Raw genomic sequence first — 18,493 nt, forward strand, 5'->3', positions numbered from 1 at the left:
TCAACATCACTCAAAAGTGTAGTACTTAACTAGTGCTAATTTATAAACTATAACTGATAGCATGATAATATAAGCATCCAACACTTCAGTTATCATTTAACCACTAAATCAAATTTAAAAGTCTCTAAACAGGCTCATTCCTGCAGTAGACTGCGTGTACAGCCTTGTTTTATAACTGCTATGGTTGCAACCTGATTCTGTTCTGAAACAAATATAAGAGTTTTCTAAATAGCATGTTTATTAACAGTGCAAACAGAGACTGACATCATACTCCCTAACATTCACAAATATTTCCACTGTGTCCTGAAGCTTAGGCCTTTTGCATCACAAATCCATCTCTTCTACGTTATCATGAGTTGAAACACACATTTGTTTATAGGCAGACCACATGCGATTAAAGCGTTTTAAATGTGTTTAAGAACAGACATGAAACAATATTCCTTAACTGTACTTAGATTTCAGTGTTGGAGGATGTGCACTGGATTATATCTACAAATGGCTTGGGGTGCATTAAATCTACAACTAAGGAGAAAAAACAAACATATGCTGTTACTTTATAACTGAGTACCTTTGCAAATGTCCAAATTACACTGTACATTACAGCAGCAGCCATTTAATGATGTGGAATACTTTTCTTAATGTGGATATCTCTAAGTTTCATGCTATTTCATATTTGGGGCAGCCAAAAAGATGAACTAATATTGGACTTTTACAAATACAGATGTGTTTTGTTAATGCTAAACAGTTTTGCAGGCCTTTACTGCAAACAAGCAAGGAGGAAGTAGCAAGCTAACCCAAGCCTGTGGAGGGATGATGACCATGCTGACAGAAGGGAAAAAGACGTCTAGTTCTGCCTAAAAAAGAATGATGCTTTAAAGGGGATCTCACAGTCTGTCTTTCACATGGATATCCTAAAAAGGAACTATGCACTGTGGTATTGCAAAAGAGAGAAAAGAGAAACTTGAGTCGAAGGGAATCGAGCATCTGTTCTTACTTTGTGTAACAACTGTTAGATAGTTTTGACCAATTTGTACCCAAATTCTACATTATGAGTTTAGAAAAGGATTTTCAATGTATTATAACCTAACCAACTCCAAAACAAACAAACACACACTAATCAAACATTTAAACATACTGACGGTGATAAAATATTCATTTCACAAAGTCTGCATATCCCTTTTGAACAATGATCAAAAGTACAGAAAAAGATCAAATCCCCTGAAAAGTTCTACTTATCTAGACACTGACTGATGAACCATGAATGATGTTTTTGAGAATGACTTCAACCACAAAACATTTCTTGCATTCCCATTCCTATCTTGCTTTCCTTTTTAACACGTTCAGATGTGGCATCATTGAAGCTGCAAGTTACGATAAACTAGCACAATTCATAGCACTAAAATACTTCATACAGAAGATGACAGATGACAGTGCAGCTCAAAATATATATTTAGACTTGTTCTTAAACATTGCTGTGAGTGAGCATTATTTTATACACTGTGTATTTTCATTCCCGGTGTGGGGCACATGGAAAATTCTAATTCAATTGATTTGTATAGTGCTTTTAACAATTCCTATTGTCTCAAAGCAGCTTTACAAAAAAAAAAAATTTGAAAAAAGAATATATACAATTAAAGTTTAAAATGAATTTCAAAATATTAATTAAAAATACTATATTTTATATAGTACTATATAAAATATTTAATACTATATTATTATTTATTTATTTATATCTATCTTTCCCTATCCCTAATGAGCAAGCAGGAGGCGACGACGGCAAGGAAAAAAAAATCTTGATTGCTGATAAAGACCAGACCATATTAAAAAATGGCACCATACAAGTGCGTAGCATGTGAAAAAGCTCATGTGTCTAACAAACACATCAAGGACCAAGTGCAAGGTGCAATGATGGTTATGGTGGTTGTGCGTTTTGGGCTGAACTGTTGATCATTGGATGATCACTAATGAAAGCAAGAAAAAAGCAAAGCCGTTACACGCATGTAGCAACAGACGCACGCTGTCGTCACAATTAGATTTAGTCTCTAACGAACTATAATTTACACTTAATGCTAAATAAACAGTACCTGCCGTTGCAGAATATCAAATTCATTCCAGTTTTTCCAAATCAATATACAGAGGGAACAGGCAAGTACAGCCTTGTAGGGTCAAAACAAATCCAAATCCAGACAAAACTAATTAAGATTAAACATTGAGATCATTTCTGTTTACTAAATTACTTGCAAGATAGAATTATACAAGATTCTAAATATTTTGGTTGGTTTGACTGGTTATCGCACTAGCCTAGTGAAAATAAAATTACTGGTTAGCAACTCAAGTAGAAGACAGAACATAACATGACTTGTTGACTTTTTTTTAAAAGTCAAATGTAGGCTTTTATCTGCCAGTTGGGCTAGCTAATGAAGCTTTGCCATGTAATCCAGAGTACTCGCAATTTAAAGTTAGGCCTCGACAAGAATAGACGTCTTCCTCTGTAAATAAAAAAGGCACCTAACTCAACCTGCATAGTTTCTGAGCACCTAATTTCAGTCTATATTAGTTTAGATCAGCAGCAGATACTACAACTGAGCAAGGAGAAAAAATAAAAAGTAAAGATTTGGTTAGATTTGAATCATTTTATAAGTCAATCCTACCTCCAGGACAGGCCCCGCTCCCAGGATGGTCCTCTCTACACCACTTGCATATCCTTTTTGACTCAGAGCAGTCAGGCAGTGGATCAAAAAGTTAGTGCTTTGCGTTTTGCCCGAGCCGCTCTCCCCAGATATAACAATGCACTGGTTGATTCTCTTGCGCAGCATAGCATAGTACGAGACATCTGCAATGGCAAAAATGTGGGGCTCCAGTTTGCCCAGCTGATGGTTCTCATACATCTTGACGTACTTGGGATTGTAGATGGGAAGGAACTTAAAAGGGTTGATGGCAACAAGGATGCTGCCAGCATATGTGTAGATCTTCTTCTTCTGGAAACGGCTGTGCAGGTTGGCCAAGATAGTGTCCTCGTTGAGAATGGGAAGGTTGCAGAGGTCGTTGAAGTCCTCGTGGCGTGGAGGCAGAAATCCTCGAGCCACCAGGTGCTGAGCATCCTGCTCTCTGCTTACAGTTGGAAGGTGAGCATAGCAGATGGTGCCATCGTGATTGCGTTCTTGCAGGATGAAGTAGAATCCCTCGCTCTGTGAATGCTCCTCTTGGGCTTTCCTGGGCCACAGTAAAACCCTGTGCACCGGCAGATCTGTGGCCTCCAGGACCCACTCCTCCCCTCCGCTCTCCTTCACCTCAGCCAGTACGTAGCACTTGCCGGCATCCAGGCCTAGAGTGGCAGCTGCGTCTTGAATGACGGTGGCCGCTGTGGCCTCTTTGCACACTCTGACTATGCAGCATGGTGCCGTCTCCAAGGTGAGGCGGGGGTAGATTTGAAGAACGTAGGCCCGACCATCTTGGCTAGCTGTGCCCTCGCCATCTGTGACACTCATTGTGACTCTGGATAAGTCGTTTCAGCATTACGCACAGCCTTTCCACTCACCATCTAGCATCTGGGCAAAAGAAAATTCATGTTAATAATGGTATCAGGACTAAGAATGTCTTAACAGTAACATGCTTGAACATGTATGAGTTTGGAAAACATAGCAGCACAGCAGCAATCTTTACATGATGGAAATGTACTTTTCCACCTTCATAGTTACATGTCTGGACAATCACAAACTTGTCAAAGCAAGACAATAAAAGTCAGCTTTATAAGAAAGATGTTATTTTGTCAGATTTGGAAATTGTGAATTGGAGGATGGATGCATGCGTCTACATAGGTCCTAGAGTAATGTATCATTTCATTATGTACTTCATCAGCTAGATACAGTTGAAATGACAATAAAAGCATCTTGACTTGAATAAAGACAACGAAAATGATGCCAAATGCTAATGTTCTATGTTTACACAAGACTTGCATTCATGCCTTTATTTCAAGCAGACTATAAAACCCCAAAAACTCTAAAATATTAGATGACCAGTTTATTTGCTGCTAAATGCTGCTAGAATGGTATCCAGGACAAAAACATCTTGATGCTGCTTAATAAATACAAAATACTGCTTTTTTGTTTTCACCAAAAAAGCAGCTTTGACCAAAATACTTTTCAGAGACAGAACACAACGAGGGTTGGTCAGCTAGAAGAATATAGGGAGAAAGATATTTCAGAAGTGGGTAATTGAGAAATCCATTAGCAAGTGAAACCTGTTTTGGTTTCTCAAACACCCTTGACTACCCCTTTTTTTAACCTAAAACGGTAACATATATAACAACACATATTGCTAATTTTGTGCAGGGGTGAACGTTTTTGATTAATATTCTCTAATATTTTGAATGCAGCACATTTCATCTATGAGGTATTGAGTGGTCTGTCCTCACACAACATGTAAAAGATATTTGAAATGGGGTGGTGTGCTTATTTTCTCTTATGTTTATCTGTGAGGTTACTGTGGCATGCTAGCAGGAAATGTTACAATGGACCTCTTTTACAATTTTTTTAGCAAGTTTTTACACATTTAGTGTAATAAACCTCGCAAAAATCGTTTTACCTTCAGCCAGAAAGTGCCTCTGTCATTGTGGGTAGTATAGCAGATGGTGGGAATTGGAATGTGCAGGCTGAGCAATATCACCAAGCATTACTTCTTCATCAAGCACATTACATTTAAACATACAGACCTAATGAAAAACAACTTTCCATCAATGCTTAAAGTTCTCAGTTTGTCCACATCCCCGCATGCCAAATTTCTATGTTAAATCAATAACGCTAGATGTGCCCAGAATTATGCACATCAGACATTTTAAATGTACTTTTTGATTTGCTGATTTCATACACTTTAATCTTTTATATATTTTAATTAGTAACTGTAACCATTCACAGAACTAGATAAATCACCAAGCTGTGTTTACCATTCATTTTCTTAAATTCATCTACTGTTCTGATTGAGAGACACACTAATGGCAGCAGGTTCAGAACAAATCAAGTACAATCCTGCCAATTCATGACTTCCTCAGCAGATCACTATATTACTGATGAGAGAGAATGAAGCAATTTCTGAATGCTGTTTAAGCCTGCTTTTTGACCCTAGCAATGCCTGTGCCACCCTACACAAGACCAAATTCTCATAGTCCGGTGCAGGGCAAATGCAGGACGAGTGTCATAAGGCTGCAGGCAACATGCTGATGTGAATCAGCCTTCTCATCCACAGCAGTGACATGCTGCATATCTATAAATACACAAGGCAAAGCCACAAAGCTGTCGTGTCAACAGGGTCAACATCAGCATAGCAACCGTAACCCGTTTCACAGAACTGGCAGCTATAAACAAAAGCGTGCAGGAGGAGAAATGTGCTGAATAATTTTTTTTTTATTATAGAGCTAACAATTCTGTATTAAGGTTGACTCAGTGGAATTACTGTTACCACCTGAATGTTTTACTCCGTTACCAACAATTATTTATTAAAGAATGATGTCATATGTTATTTATTTATAGTTACATTTAATTATGTGGAAATAAGTTAGTTCCTGCCCTCACTAGCCATCTTTTGTGCGCTCTCTCACAAAAACAAAAAACCACCACACACTTCTAATGTTACAACCACACAACTCCTTGGTCCTGAAGATATCGGATAAAAGAAAGCTCTGAATTTTACAAAGCACCGAAACTGTATTTTAACTTTGTATGGCCATTGTTCTCTATGAACATGCACAAAAGTACATTACAGATATAAAAAGAAGCTGAATCACAAACTAGTGTCACTTTACACTAAAATCAGTCTCAGATATGTGGTGTGGCCTGAATCTTAAATTAAATTGTGCATTTGAAGTTACTGGGATTATTGACACCTTCTGCTATTCTGCTAGTATTTATGTACACATAGATGTGGTAAAATCGCTGTAAGCATCTTAATCAGGACTGTCTTTCAAAAAAACAATTGCATTAAAGCACGGTTCACTAACAAACACAGCAAAACAGCAGATTTCATATTGTGCCTTATACCACATTGCAGTTGAGTTCTCAAATTTAAGTAGTCGTATTAAACGTGGTGATTAATTGAATATAAACACAAAACTCTACAGACAGCACTATTACGCTCATTATTACAAAGAGGATTTCTGTAGATGTGCCACAAATAGATTTAAAAAGGGGGTCAGGAAGGGTCTTTGAAGGGGTCAGTTTTATTTTGCCGTTTAAGTAACATTTATAGAAGTCTCCAGTGCCAATGTTTTCCAACTTCATCAGGACAGGATAGTTTACTGGGTAACATGCTGTAACACTTTGCAACACAATTAGAACCGTTTTAACTGTTATACAAACATAAAACACTTTGGCATGGTAACAGAGTATCACACCACCCTGGTGTGTATTATTTGTGTATAACAGCACAGAAAGCTGAGCAAAACCAAAATGCTGGCACAAACTGACCCAAATGAAGTTACTGAAAAGGCTTGAGAAAATGAATTTTGTTTTTAAGATTGTTAACTTGACAAAGGTCAGAAATTACATTCTGACGGCTTTATATACAAGGCTTTATAAAATATTGAGCACAAGCAAATAACCACTTTTTGGAACAAAAAAAAAAACACAACACTGAAATATACAAATGGTAGAAAGATCCTCCTCCCAGTGCCATTTCTCCATATGAAATTTTGTAGCAGTCGACGACAGTGAAATGTCGGACCGCCGCAGATGAAAATGGATAAACTTATTTAAACACTCCATTACCAGTGATTTTGTTTGGCACATTTTGCTGTTACTGTTAGCAAGAGCAGCAATAGTAATGGCATATGTAATCAGCTGATTGAACAGATGAAAATCCTTTCTATATGAATAATACTGAAAAGCTCCGTCAATTAATAACTTATTATACTGTTTATTATACCTCATGAAGCTAGCATGTTTGTAAGCAAGAGATAGACTAGCTATCACCTGTAATAGTCATAACGATGACTTTCATACAAAGTTCATCCAACTAGTTCAAGCAGCTAATTTAAATTCATTTGCACCAATCACATTTCTTAAACAAAAGTATTCTATTAAAAATACAGCATATCTAACTTTTCTGCTTGGTTCACCTGAATCAGTTAAACTAATGCAAAAAGCAAAGCAACCATAAAACAAAAAAAAACCTTTTGCTCAGTTGTGGGCTGCCTTCTTTAATTCTGCCTGCTTCACTTCCTCCTCTTTACTGACAAGTAAAATCAAATATACAAATAACTAAATACATTTCTAAATCTGTGACAAGGACAGAACTGAGCTTTTGTGCATCTCAGAACATTTCAGATAGCTACATTCAAAATAATGGACCTGTGTTCTCTGAGCTCAGATGAGGTTTGTGGTTTTCCTGTGCAATTGGTAAAGGCTTCCTTACTGTTCTCTGCTGCTGTTTTTCTGACCAATGAGTTTTAAAGTTTGTGTGCTGTGTGAAGCCAAACCAGTATGAAAGCATCATAATCTAACTAAGAACTAAGGAAGTGCTCTAGATAATCACATCTCAACTACGTTGTTTACTCCAGTTGGGCCATGTGATCTTCGGATTAAGTGTGGGTTTCTACTGACAGTAAGTGAGATCAGAGATGAGATGAGAGACAGTTCACTAGTCAGTGGTGAGTGACAGACGAGTGATAATCTCAAGTACATAGTCATCAGTGAACCACGAAAACCATTTTATTAGCAAACTAGTGACTCAGGCCTCTCTCTCTCTCTAACAGTCTTTCCCTAATGCTGCCTGGGTGTCTATGTTTCTCTCTCCATCTACTGTGTCATTGCTTCTCTCACTTTTTTCAACACCACTTTCTATGTCTCCCTTTCTATACATGTACTTCTGCTGTCATTGTGTCTGTCTGTGGCTTAAAGCTGGAGAGAACACTCAGTACCCCCCCTCTTTTTTTCTTCTTCTTTCTATCAGCTATTCTTTTGCAATACAGATGAGTAGATGCAAGCATCACTTAGCCCTCCCTCAGAGGCTGGACCTGTGAGCATGTGGCTGGTATGCCATCCTGGAAGAACAGAACAAGAAAGAATGAGAAGGAAGAAGAAGAAGAAAAAGAAAAAAAAACACGTCCTGAAGTAATTCAGCCATGGAGTCGTTATGGAGGCCAGATGCAGCCGGAGTTGTTCTGAATGAAAAGGCTGTCTCCATGTAGGAATGCGTGGGTGGAAATAAAGCTTTTGTTTAAAGATTACCTCAGTTTAAGGCCTGTAAGTCTTTTAGCAGATGGAAGGGTCAGAAAAGAGAAGGAAAACGGTGCACAGAAAAAAAATCTATTATCTATACTGGACGTATGTCTTCTTTCGTGTAGAAAAGGTTTTTATTTTCATATATACATTGCAGTATTTGGACTGCATTCTGAATACTTCTGAAAACTTGTGTGTTTAAATATTCTTTTTTCTCCCTGTGGTAACTGATTTTCTCAGACAGGGCGAAAGCAAACAAAACCAGAGAAAAGAGGTCTGGCGCTACTGGGATGATTGAGTATCACATCACGCAAACCACTCTCTTGTGAGAATTTGACACCAGTCTTGGCTAAGCTCAATAAAACACTGCTTGTCGTTTAAAACATCATGCTTGAGACTTTCTGTGCAGAGGTCTCCTGCTGAGATGCATGTGGTCTGACTTTAGCTACCTAAAAGGTTTTACTGCATCAGAAAAAGGATTCTGACTTTTGATTACAGCGCATATACAATCAGCATTAGCCACTGGTCAACTCAGATATAAAGGTGTGAAGGTAACAGAATTCTTTGTGATGCTGGGTGCATCAGAGAACAAATTATCCACAACACAGTTAATTGTACATAATACTATTCATTTACTATTAATTAATGAAACCAAGTGATGTATATTCTTCATTCCAATCTCTGGTCAAAGTCTGCGTCCTATTCTCAGTTTCAGCGCTAAGCTTGATCAGATCCCACTGGTGTTTTGGGTTTCATTAAATCGCTACAAGCTGCACATACATTTTGAGGCAATCCAGGGTGAATATTAAAGTCAACTGCATGAAAAAACACTCCAATCACTTCCACAAACTTCAGAAAGTAAAAATGTGCTTTTGGTTTGCAGCCTGGCAACAGCACCCTTGGCCGGTTCGCATACCCCAAATCCTCTGACACAAAAATTGCCAAGGTTACCTGCATCCAGCTTCCATTTATATTCACAACGTGACACAATGTTAACAATAATGCATGTTACAAAAGCTTTACAAGGGAAGTTGGAGCTAGACTGCAGACATGTTCTAACAAGGTGATCATAAAGTAGAGATCTGTAACAGGCAGAAGATACAGCCATGACTAGACTAAAACTACACATTCAAGTTTACTAAATACTGGAGACTAAAGAGAAGTAAGAGTAAAGAATACTTTTAAGGGCGAAACAAACATTGCCACTTCCTTTTCTCCTTTAGCTAGACTAACAATTTTTGGGCTAAACTTTTAAATGAATTAACTGAATACTGTGATCATGCTCAAATCTTTCAAGTCTACATGAAGGGGTTTAAAAGTTTGATCCTGTATATTGATGTATTTCCAGGAAGTCAAAGAGATGGAAGAGGGTGGAAGACACATGTTCTAGAGAGTATATAATTAGATAAACACAAAACCAGTAGCATGTGTACCGCTAAATATTTTTAATCATGCTCTCAAAAGTGACAATGTAATATTATATTGGATATGATATCTCCAAACTTCCTTTTGTACATTTTAAGGATATACTATGGAATAGTATATTGCTGGTGTCTAACACACTAATGGACAGAAGCAAAAAGCACTAAACCACTATTTTGTATTTCAGGAGTGCCTTAAAAGTGCTTTATCTAGCTCACATGAGCTAGAATGCATGCCTCTGCATCATGCAGGAGTGTGTACTGCAGTGCCCGAAAAACATCTTGAAAGTATTAAGTATAGTGGGATGCTATAATTCACTTGGATGTGACGAAGGACAAAATAAGGAGAACCATAATTAACATCTGACCATATAGTCACGTTGCAGAGAGTGTGCAGGAAAGTTTGTCCTACTTTATCCAAGTAGGTTAACATCTCTCTGTGAAGTCTCCCAAGTCTTAGGATACTTTCTTTGCTATTTTAAACAGAGATCATTATAGCTCCAGTCATTAATCAAAGCATGATGAACTGTTGCTGTTGATTCTGCTGCCTCTGCCTGAAAGTGCAGAGCTCTGGGATTAGTTGGCATATCCAAATGGAATCCCACGTCACAGAGTGGCCTCGCCTTTCTGACTTAGCTTTGCCGTTCTGGACTCAGCCTTGGGCGCCTACGACTGAAAGGCAGACGCTGAAAAAACTGGAAAATGTTCTGCCTTGTAAAGTCTGCCATTTTGTTTCATTATTTAAGACTTTCCAGGTTATTAGACATCTATTGTTTGTTTTCAGAAAGAGCTACAAAGCGGACATGAACACAGAAGGTCTTATAAAGATTACATAAATAAACAAACAAACAAACAAATAAATAAAAACTATCTAGGCTAGAAGTCTGACTCTTCCTCAATTTCTGCATTCTGGGAACCAAAACTGCACAATGCCTGCAAGACCACATATTTCTGTCAGAGTTCTACAGGCCAAGGTCACAGCTTCTCTTTTTCACTCATGCTAAGTCACAACAGCATGAAAAGAAACACTAAGAAGGTTTGTGATTCAAAAGTTTTATAATGTGAATGAGCCAAACATGAGATGTCAGTTACATATCTATTTCTTTCTTTCTTCTTTTTTTTTATTTTACTGTTTAGTGTACTTAGCCTAATTGCTAATGTGTCATTCGTGTACCAGAAACACAGAAGAGCAGATTAGTAAGTGGACACAATGCTAAAGCTGAACTCTGATGTAACTTTCAGGATATGGGATTTGGTTCTTTTGAACCAGTTCTATGAACACCAGGAGCATATCAATGCAAAATGTGTGTTGTTCTACACTCAAACAACCTAAAAACATGTTATCTATCTCTCCAGCAGTGATGATATATTTATTCATTTTTCAGCCTCCTCTAGCCAGAGGTAGAAGAGTAAACCAGAGAAACTAGATGTTAAGGGTTCGGTTTCTATTCTTAAGGGGTCAGCAATGTTTCCTGATGTTGTTGGTCCTAGTGTTCAAACATTGGATTACAACCACTGTAAATTCAGACATTGCCTTCTGAAAGTTCCTTCAATACACAGTAATTGTCCTGTGGTCTGATAGCAATGTGAACATAACTAACAATAGGATTAAAGTGAATGAGCTCAGATCTTGAAAGAACTTCAAAATCACTGTCTAATGATCTCACACACACACAAACACACACACACAAACACTCCTGTATGAGCTCAGCATCTGACAGCATTTTACAGTTAGGACATAGTCATCAGAGTCACAATGCTACGAAACCACTCTCTACCTATATTCACCCAGAGATTGACAGAACCTTTTCCTGGGCCTAAACACGCAAGGGAAGGCTGACAAATGTTTGTGCTGACTAATGCTGTAGAGGTCAGACATCAGGCACAACTTTAAAGCAATAAAGCAATGATTTATCAACTCTAAAACCTTAAGATCCAGTGTTTTATCACCGCTCACAAAATTAATTACACAGGAAGCGGAGCCGGGCTTCACTATCCACAGCTATACAACTTTATTTTACATCCCAAGACAAGCTGCACTATTTATCTTCTTTACTCACAAAGCAAGGAATAAAAAACTTGAATAACAAAAAATAAAAATCTCTGACTGTTATACAGCACTTACAATGGAGACTCCTTTCATAAATGTTAAACATATACATACAGAAAATGTATCAATATCAATGGTTTTATGTTTTTTAATCAATAAATGCAACAGCCAGAATTGCTTCTACAGAGAATTATTCAACACCTTTCTGACTTATCAGACTAGAAATTTCAATAGTGCTGTGTTGTAAATGAGTACACTAGCCATTCCAGGGAACTGCCCGTTTGCTGCATGAAGTGAAACAGAAATTTAAACAATTTAATTCTGGTGTCAATTGGGCAAATTTAGTCAATTTATGCATGCAGACAGAAGTGCTCTCAGTGAAAGAAACTTATTTAATCTTGTCTGTACTAATAGTATTTGCTTGTTAATTCAGGCTATAGTGGGTCTCTTAAAATGACACAGTGATCTGAGAATGGCCTACATTGCCTCATAAATAAATCAAATGAAAAGCAGATCATTGGAATTTTCACTCGGCAGAAATTGTGTACATGTTGAATGAAACTTGTTGGTTTCTTGCCTACAATAGACATTTCCACAGCCAGAATTTCAGTCACACCCAGTTGGGTAGTCCATATTTCTGCTTACAGCCTAAGAATGGTTCAGTGTCAAATCTGCAATGTTGTCATAAATTTACTGGTATGATTGACTAGCTTTGACAAAAAATTGAGATCAAAATGCTCTTGATGCCCTTAATTTAAGATGTTTTCACACTAGGCCTGAATAGTCTGTACCCAGAGTAGATTCTGGGCTCTGTGTGGGTTTGATTACAGCTTCCAAATTGCAGATCGACAATGCATGTTTCCATACATCAATTTTGCGCATACATGTTTTCAAAATGGTGGACACTAGGGCCTATCAATTTATAAATTGTGGTACACCTACTTAATTGGCAAAGACAGGCAATTTTTGAAAACATGTAATTGTGAAGGAATTCCAGCAAACAAGAAGGCGATCAACAGTGCTGAGCAAATTACAGCACTGACTATAACAGACTATTCGCACCAACAAGGAAGTAGAAAAGGAAGAAAAATGACAAGTGGTATGTGTATCATGTTACTGAGTGTTGGGCAACCAGTGCACATAACTTAGGCACCTGATTCCCATCAGAGAATCCCAGATCACCATTCTGGGTCAGATCAGGGATCAATTTCTGGACTGCTCATAGGCTTGAAAACAACGTTAACAAAACAAAAGACACAGATGCAAGAAAAAATGCAAGTTTACAAGAACATGTGCATACAATAATATGCAGCTGTGCCCTTCATTTTGATGCAAAAATTACCAGTCAAACTATTAGATAAAACAAGTTCAATTGCAAGATTATTTCACACAAAATGAGCTAAATATGTTTCACTATAAATTGTAGAATATTAAAATATTATGCAGCCCAGATTTGTTGAAAAAAGTGGGTACGACAAAGTGGAAACAGCACAGAGAGAGAATACAGGACTATTCTCAAAGGACCAGACCCACTTTTCTATTACATACACTGTAATTATGGTTATTTTTAAAACTTGGTTCTTGGGGAACAAAAATGGAGTCATAACTAGAGAATGGCATCTTGGAGTTCACTTTGTAAACTTAATTTTTCTACTTAATGCACATTTTCGCCACACCATGAGTGCATCATATGTAATGCACACAACACAAATCTGTTGGTCATTTAGTACATGATTGAAAGCAGTGTTTTCTCCTCTTTTCTCCCTTTAAAAGACACACCCTTCAACATCCGTGTCAGACTGCATCAGGCCACTACTGGTTTAAAGGCTTCTCTTTATCATGCATGTGCACACGCATCCAAACACAGAAAAATCACATTAGTGCTTTGCATTCTAATTAGATAGACTGCACATTTTACAAGGTCTGTGACATCATTGGGGATTTGTGGAGCAAACTACTACTTTTGATATGCACCATCAGAGATACCAACAAGAATATCATGGCAGACAGAGGGCACTGATGAAATTCCTAGTGCATGTCAGTGGACAAGACAGTTTATTTATTTTTCCAGTAAGAAAATTAAATATGGTTTCAAGTACTACTTAATAAATAGCTCCTCAGTTTTATAACAACCAAAAAGAACACAGTCCAATGCACTTTTATCTCACAAACTGGAGACCAATTCACTTGATTTTGTTGTGCCACAAATGTGTCTAAGATGATGAATCCTTTTCCCTTCGGCTAACTGGCTTTTCCATCAAAAGAATTTTATTTGCATGTCATTTGACTGCTATTTTAATTAAATTCACAAAAAAAACAAAAAAAAAACCACCAACATATATTTGATAAAAATAATCACCAAATAGTCAATTAAAACCTAAGGAAACTCATTACCATTACAACAAAACGTGTGCATTATGTTGTAGTGAGCACTGTTACATTTTTGTTGGTGCGCAAACACACATATTTCAAAATATCATGTACGAACTCATCAAGAAGCCGTTCCTGTATGCAGAACACCAAACTTGAATGCAAACTTGTATGCAGAACACCAAACTTGATCCCTAAGAATTGATTTACTGAATCCAGGCACTGAAACCTATGAATGAATCCCAAAGAATTGCTGTTGATTTCACACTCCATAAATGTCAAGCTAAATGAATTTAGCATTGTAGTATTCCTAATAAAAAGAAAGCTGGTGAATATCTATGTTGCTTTTATTTTTGATTTGTTTGGTCAGAATTGAAAAATCAGATACTCATTTTTGGTATATATCTTTTAAAATCATCCTACTAATGAGTTACTCTGAAAAATAATCAAAAGATGAATTACTTAGCTAAATAAACATTAGTTGCAGCCTAAGTCTACAAGTTTACCAAGTAGGCTGTGGCTATAAGTATCTTACAGTCTAATGGCAAATTCTTGTTACTGTGTCATGAAAATACACATGAAGTCATTTCCAGTTTGGGTTATAGGGAACTATGGAGAACTGGGTTGTGTCTGAAATTTTTTGGGAGTTATCCTTATCTCCAAAACTATTACATAAATCATAGCCAGTCAAAACTAGTAAACGTGTAAAACATGTCACTGGTCAATCCCATAGTTCCAGTGGTATAAAAAGGTCAATTGATTACATAAGTCAGCTTTAAGAAAATGAATATAGGCTGCATGGGAACAAAAATGATTGATCATGCTGTTTCTATTCCATGGAAAGACCAGCAAGATGATCACATGAAACGTGGGCAGTGTGGTTTGATAAGGAAATACTTGTCATAAAGAGGAGTATGCATTCACACTAGCAAACAACGGGTGACAATGAAGGTCTTGTGTATGTTTAAGATAGTCTGGGAATCGCAGCCCACCTCCTTAACATGGAGGCATTCGAGAAAGAATCTGTTTAATTTATAGCTCCCATAAACACTTATTATAATGCTGCTCAATCTCAATAAACATTTAATAAACTATAAATAAGCAAAGGAGCCCAATATGATCATGCACTTCTTCGAATGCATGTATTTTAATATTACCTGCTATTATCTAATGACATTAACTTTCAGCTTAAATGAGGACTTTTAAACATGTCAGAAAGTTTATAAACCATAAAAATACTGTAAAGAAAATAGCTCAATCAAAAATTATAGACTTTCCAATGTAGTATAACTATACTGAATCTGAGAGTCCACTGTATTACATCAACACACAAATAGTGTATATTGATTGGCCATGTATATCGATTACACCTCGAGAAAGACTGCAGACAGAACCTTATAGTACCAAATTTACGCATCAACAAAACGCCAGATTGAACCTTATAATACCGAGATCATGATATGATGTGTTAGCTTATATCATTAACCAGTATTAAGAGACATACATGCAGTCATGTTAAACTTCCACAAACATGATGCACGTCGACATTTGAATTCGATGCTAATTTGCTGAAGTTTATTTATCATTGAACAACTTTAAAGTCAATTTAACTCATTTTAAAGAGCTCTCCTTGGTAGATGCATAAACTATTTTAAACATGTGAAAGGAAAATACAGAAATAAAGGCATCGGGCATGGTCTGCATTTCTTCCTCGCTTCCTTTTTGGCGATTTGTTTTTTCCATGGCTCACTTATTGCTCAGAAATGTAGCAAGCAAGATTTAAATGTGCATGGGAGAGGGTACACGATTAAATACATGTGCCCAGTTTTTTGCAGAATCCTAATCCTCATAATGGTATCAAGAAATGTAAACGATACATAGGTGACTTCTATAAGAAACGTCAAGAAAGGTTTCTACACGGCCACAAGTGTCAAGCCATCAACATCACTGACTTGATGCTCGATAATATGAACGCAGAAATAAAACATGACTGAACATATCATACAAAACTCAACAATTTGTACAAAACAACAACAAAAATTTAACCAATGTTATGGGCAAACGATGAATGCATATTCTTGAGCGTTAAAGAAACTACAATTACACTTTAGCGTCCTAAATATTAAGTGGCTATAAACAAAATGAAGTTATTAGCAAACAATTAAATATGGCACACATTTTATGAAAAGGCTTCTGTTGGTTCACGGAGTAAACTTTACAGTTTGTGACCTGGAGCTACAATTTCCTCACTAATAGTTTATACTTTTTATTTATCTACCTCCTTTTGGTTTTATTTTTATCCTTAATTCCATTCCTTTTTATGCTTGAATACCGGACAGACGTAAAATTTGATTAGACACCAGATTAAGTCATTTCTAGAACACACGATAGCTAATAGTTAGCCGCCTAGCTAACAGCTATGCTACATGTTACAAAGCATACAAAGGCTTGTTTAACACAACAGGCAATCATTAACACTTCGTGTAAATCTTGTTAACTTTTAGTCAACATTACCTTCATAGCTAAACGTAGTAAAGACAAAATCATAATTAGTTTAACAGAAAATTACTTACCTTGTCTGAAAACCTACTTTTTGAAGCGACACATGAACGATTAAATATATCCGCAAAAAATATATATATTAATATATATATTATATATATATAAATATACAGTCCTTGCAGCAAAAAAAGGAGAGATTTGTTTGGAGCTGAAGTATTTTCAGCTTTAATGCCAATCCAAAAGTCGTTAAATGTCGTTAAATGTTAGCGAATCAGCTAACCAACTTAGCTTGCGTCCGTAAGCTTGGTCATTCATGTGCTATCCCGAAAAAAAAAACGATTTTACTTCAGCAAAACAGCTGACACAGGAGCCGATACAGACACATGAGTCAATACTTTCTCGTTACACCCGGAAACGGCTGATTGTTTACTCGCATCCGAATTAAGAAATAAACGAATCAACCGTTAAATCACTTTCAAACTCGGTTCGCGCTTGTGTCGCGCGCACTTCCTTTGGGTTTCTCAAGCCCAGATGATGAGAGCGTTCCAGTCTCGCGCTTTCTGAGGGGAAAAGGGGGTTGGCTGGAACCGCAGCGACGGCGCTCTCGCGCAGCGTGCGCGCCCCCGCGAGGATGGAGGAAGAGAGTACATTACAGGTAATTAATATTACCTGGAGTTTGGACGTGAAGTTCAAATGTGTGTATTATGTTTATATATTTATTATAACGTTTTCTTGTTAGAATAAAAATTCTTCTTTTTTTTTATTTTATATGCACATAGAGAGTACATTACAGGTAATAAAAATACGTTTGGACGTGAAATTCAAATGTGTGTATTATGTTTTTAGATTTATTATAACGTTTTTTTTTTTTGTTAGAATAAAAAATATATTTTAATGTTATATGCATGCATATATTTTGGGAAAACGATCATTGTTATACTGTGTGCATTCTAAAAATTCTAATTGTGTATACCTTAATATTTTATCTTTTTCAGGACTTAGCCCTTATCAAAGTCACTTTTAAACTAACTGTTCTACTTGATGCCTTATGACCTTTTGAGAGGTGCCATTGTGAAAAGAAAAGTCAGGACCTGCAAGTGTTTTTAATGTTATGGCTGATCTGTGTACATAAACTCTCCATCTACCTTATTTGGAACATCTACACAATCATTAAATTATCTAATCAGCCAATCATGTGGAAGCAGCAAAAGCAAAAAAATGTCATGGTTCCTGCCCCAAAGGACAAGAATATGACATTTCTCATTTTATCCATTGTCCACTGACCATCCAAGATATACATTTTTCTGGGAGCGTCATAGGCCATTCAGTGCTGATGGCCTTCACCCCAGCAGAGTTGGAACGGAAATCTTCTCGGACAACATCCCCAGGGTGCTGCACACCTTCTGACTGGTAAACTATGATTTAAATCTAAATTTCCATAGCCATCCTTCACCTCATCATCACATTGATACAAATGCACATATAGCTCATCCTATAGAAACTATGTCTGTTCCCCGAGTAGTGAGATCAAAAAGTAAATGCATGAGAAGTTCTCTAAATAATCTTACTGTAATTAGACCAGAAAAATGCCAAAGAAACAAAGCAAAAACAGTTTCTAAAGTTTGGGCTTCTGAACATTAGATCAATTGCACCCAAAGCAAATTAAATTAAATCATCTCAGAAAATAGCCTTACTGCACTCTGCCTTACTGAAACTTGGATTAAACCAAATGATTACATTGGTCTAAATGAGTTTACCCCGTCAGGATATATCTATAAGCATGAGCCTGGAGATGGTCGTGGAGATGGTGTTGCCACTATCTTTAGTGATTTCCTTACCGTTACTTAGAGAACACGGTATACATCCAATTCCTTTGAAGTGCTTGTTCTTAATGTTGCACTCTTGCACATTCACACCTAAAAAATCCCTGATGTCTCTTG

At 36.9% G+C, this 18,493-nt stretch overlaps 1 protein-coding gene across 11 annotated transcripts in view; it reads right to left on the bottom strand.

The window, feature by feature from the left end:
* LOC113650123 (unconventional myosin-IXb) overlaps positions 1–17,102 on the bottom strand; it is a 54,573-nt gene extending 37,471 nt beyond the window's left edge. For all 11 annotated transcript variants that reach the window (XM_027158269.2, XM_027158250.2, XM_027158260.2 and 8 more), the window contains exons 1-2: positions 16,625–17,102; positions 2,652–3,548 (exon numbers count right to left, since the gene is read on the bottom strand). In XM_027158269.2, coding sequence (XP_027014070.2) covers positions 2,652–3,488 — 837 coding nt within the window. In that variant the 5' untranslated portion in view covers positions 3,489–3,548; positions 16,625–17,102. The remainder of the gene's footprint in view (positions 1–2,651; positions 3,549–16,624) is intronic.
* Between the last annotated feature and the right edge of the window lie 1,391 nt (positions 17,103–18,493).

Source organism: Tachysurus fulvidraco, chromosome 2, assembly GCF_022655615.1.
Source record: "Tachysurus fulvidraco isolate hzauxx_2018 chromosome 2, HZAU_PFXX_2.0, whole genome shotgun sequence".
NCBI lineage: Eukaryota > Metazoa > Chordata > Actinopteri > Siluriformes > Bagridae > Tachysurus > Tachysurus fulvidraco.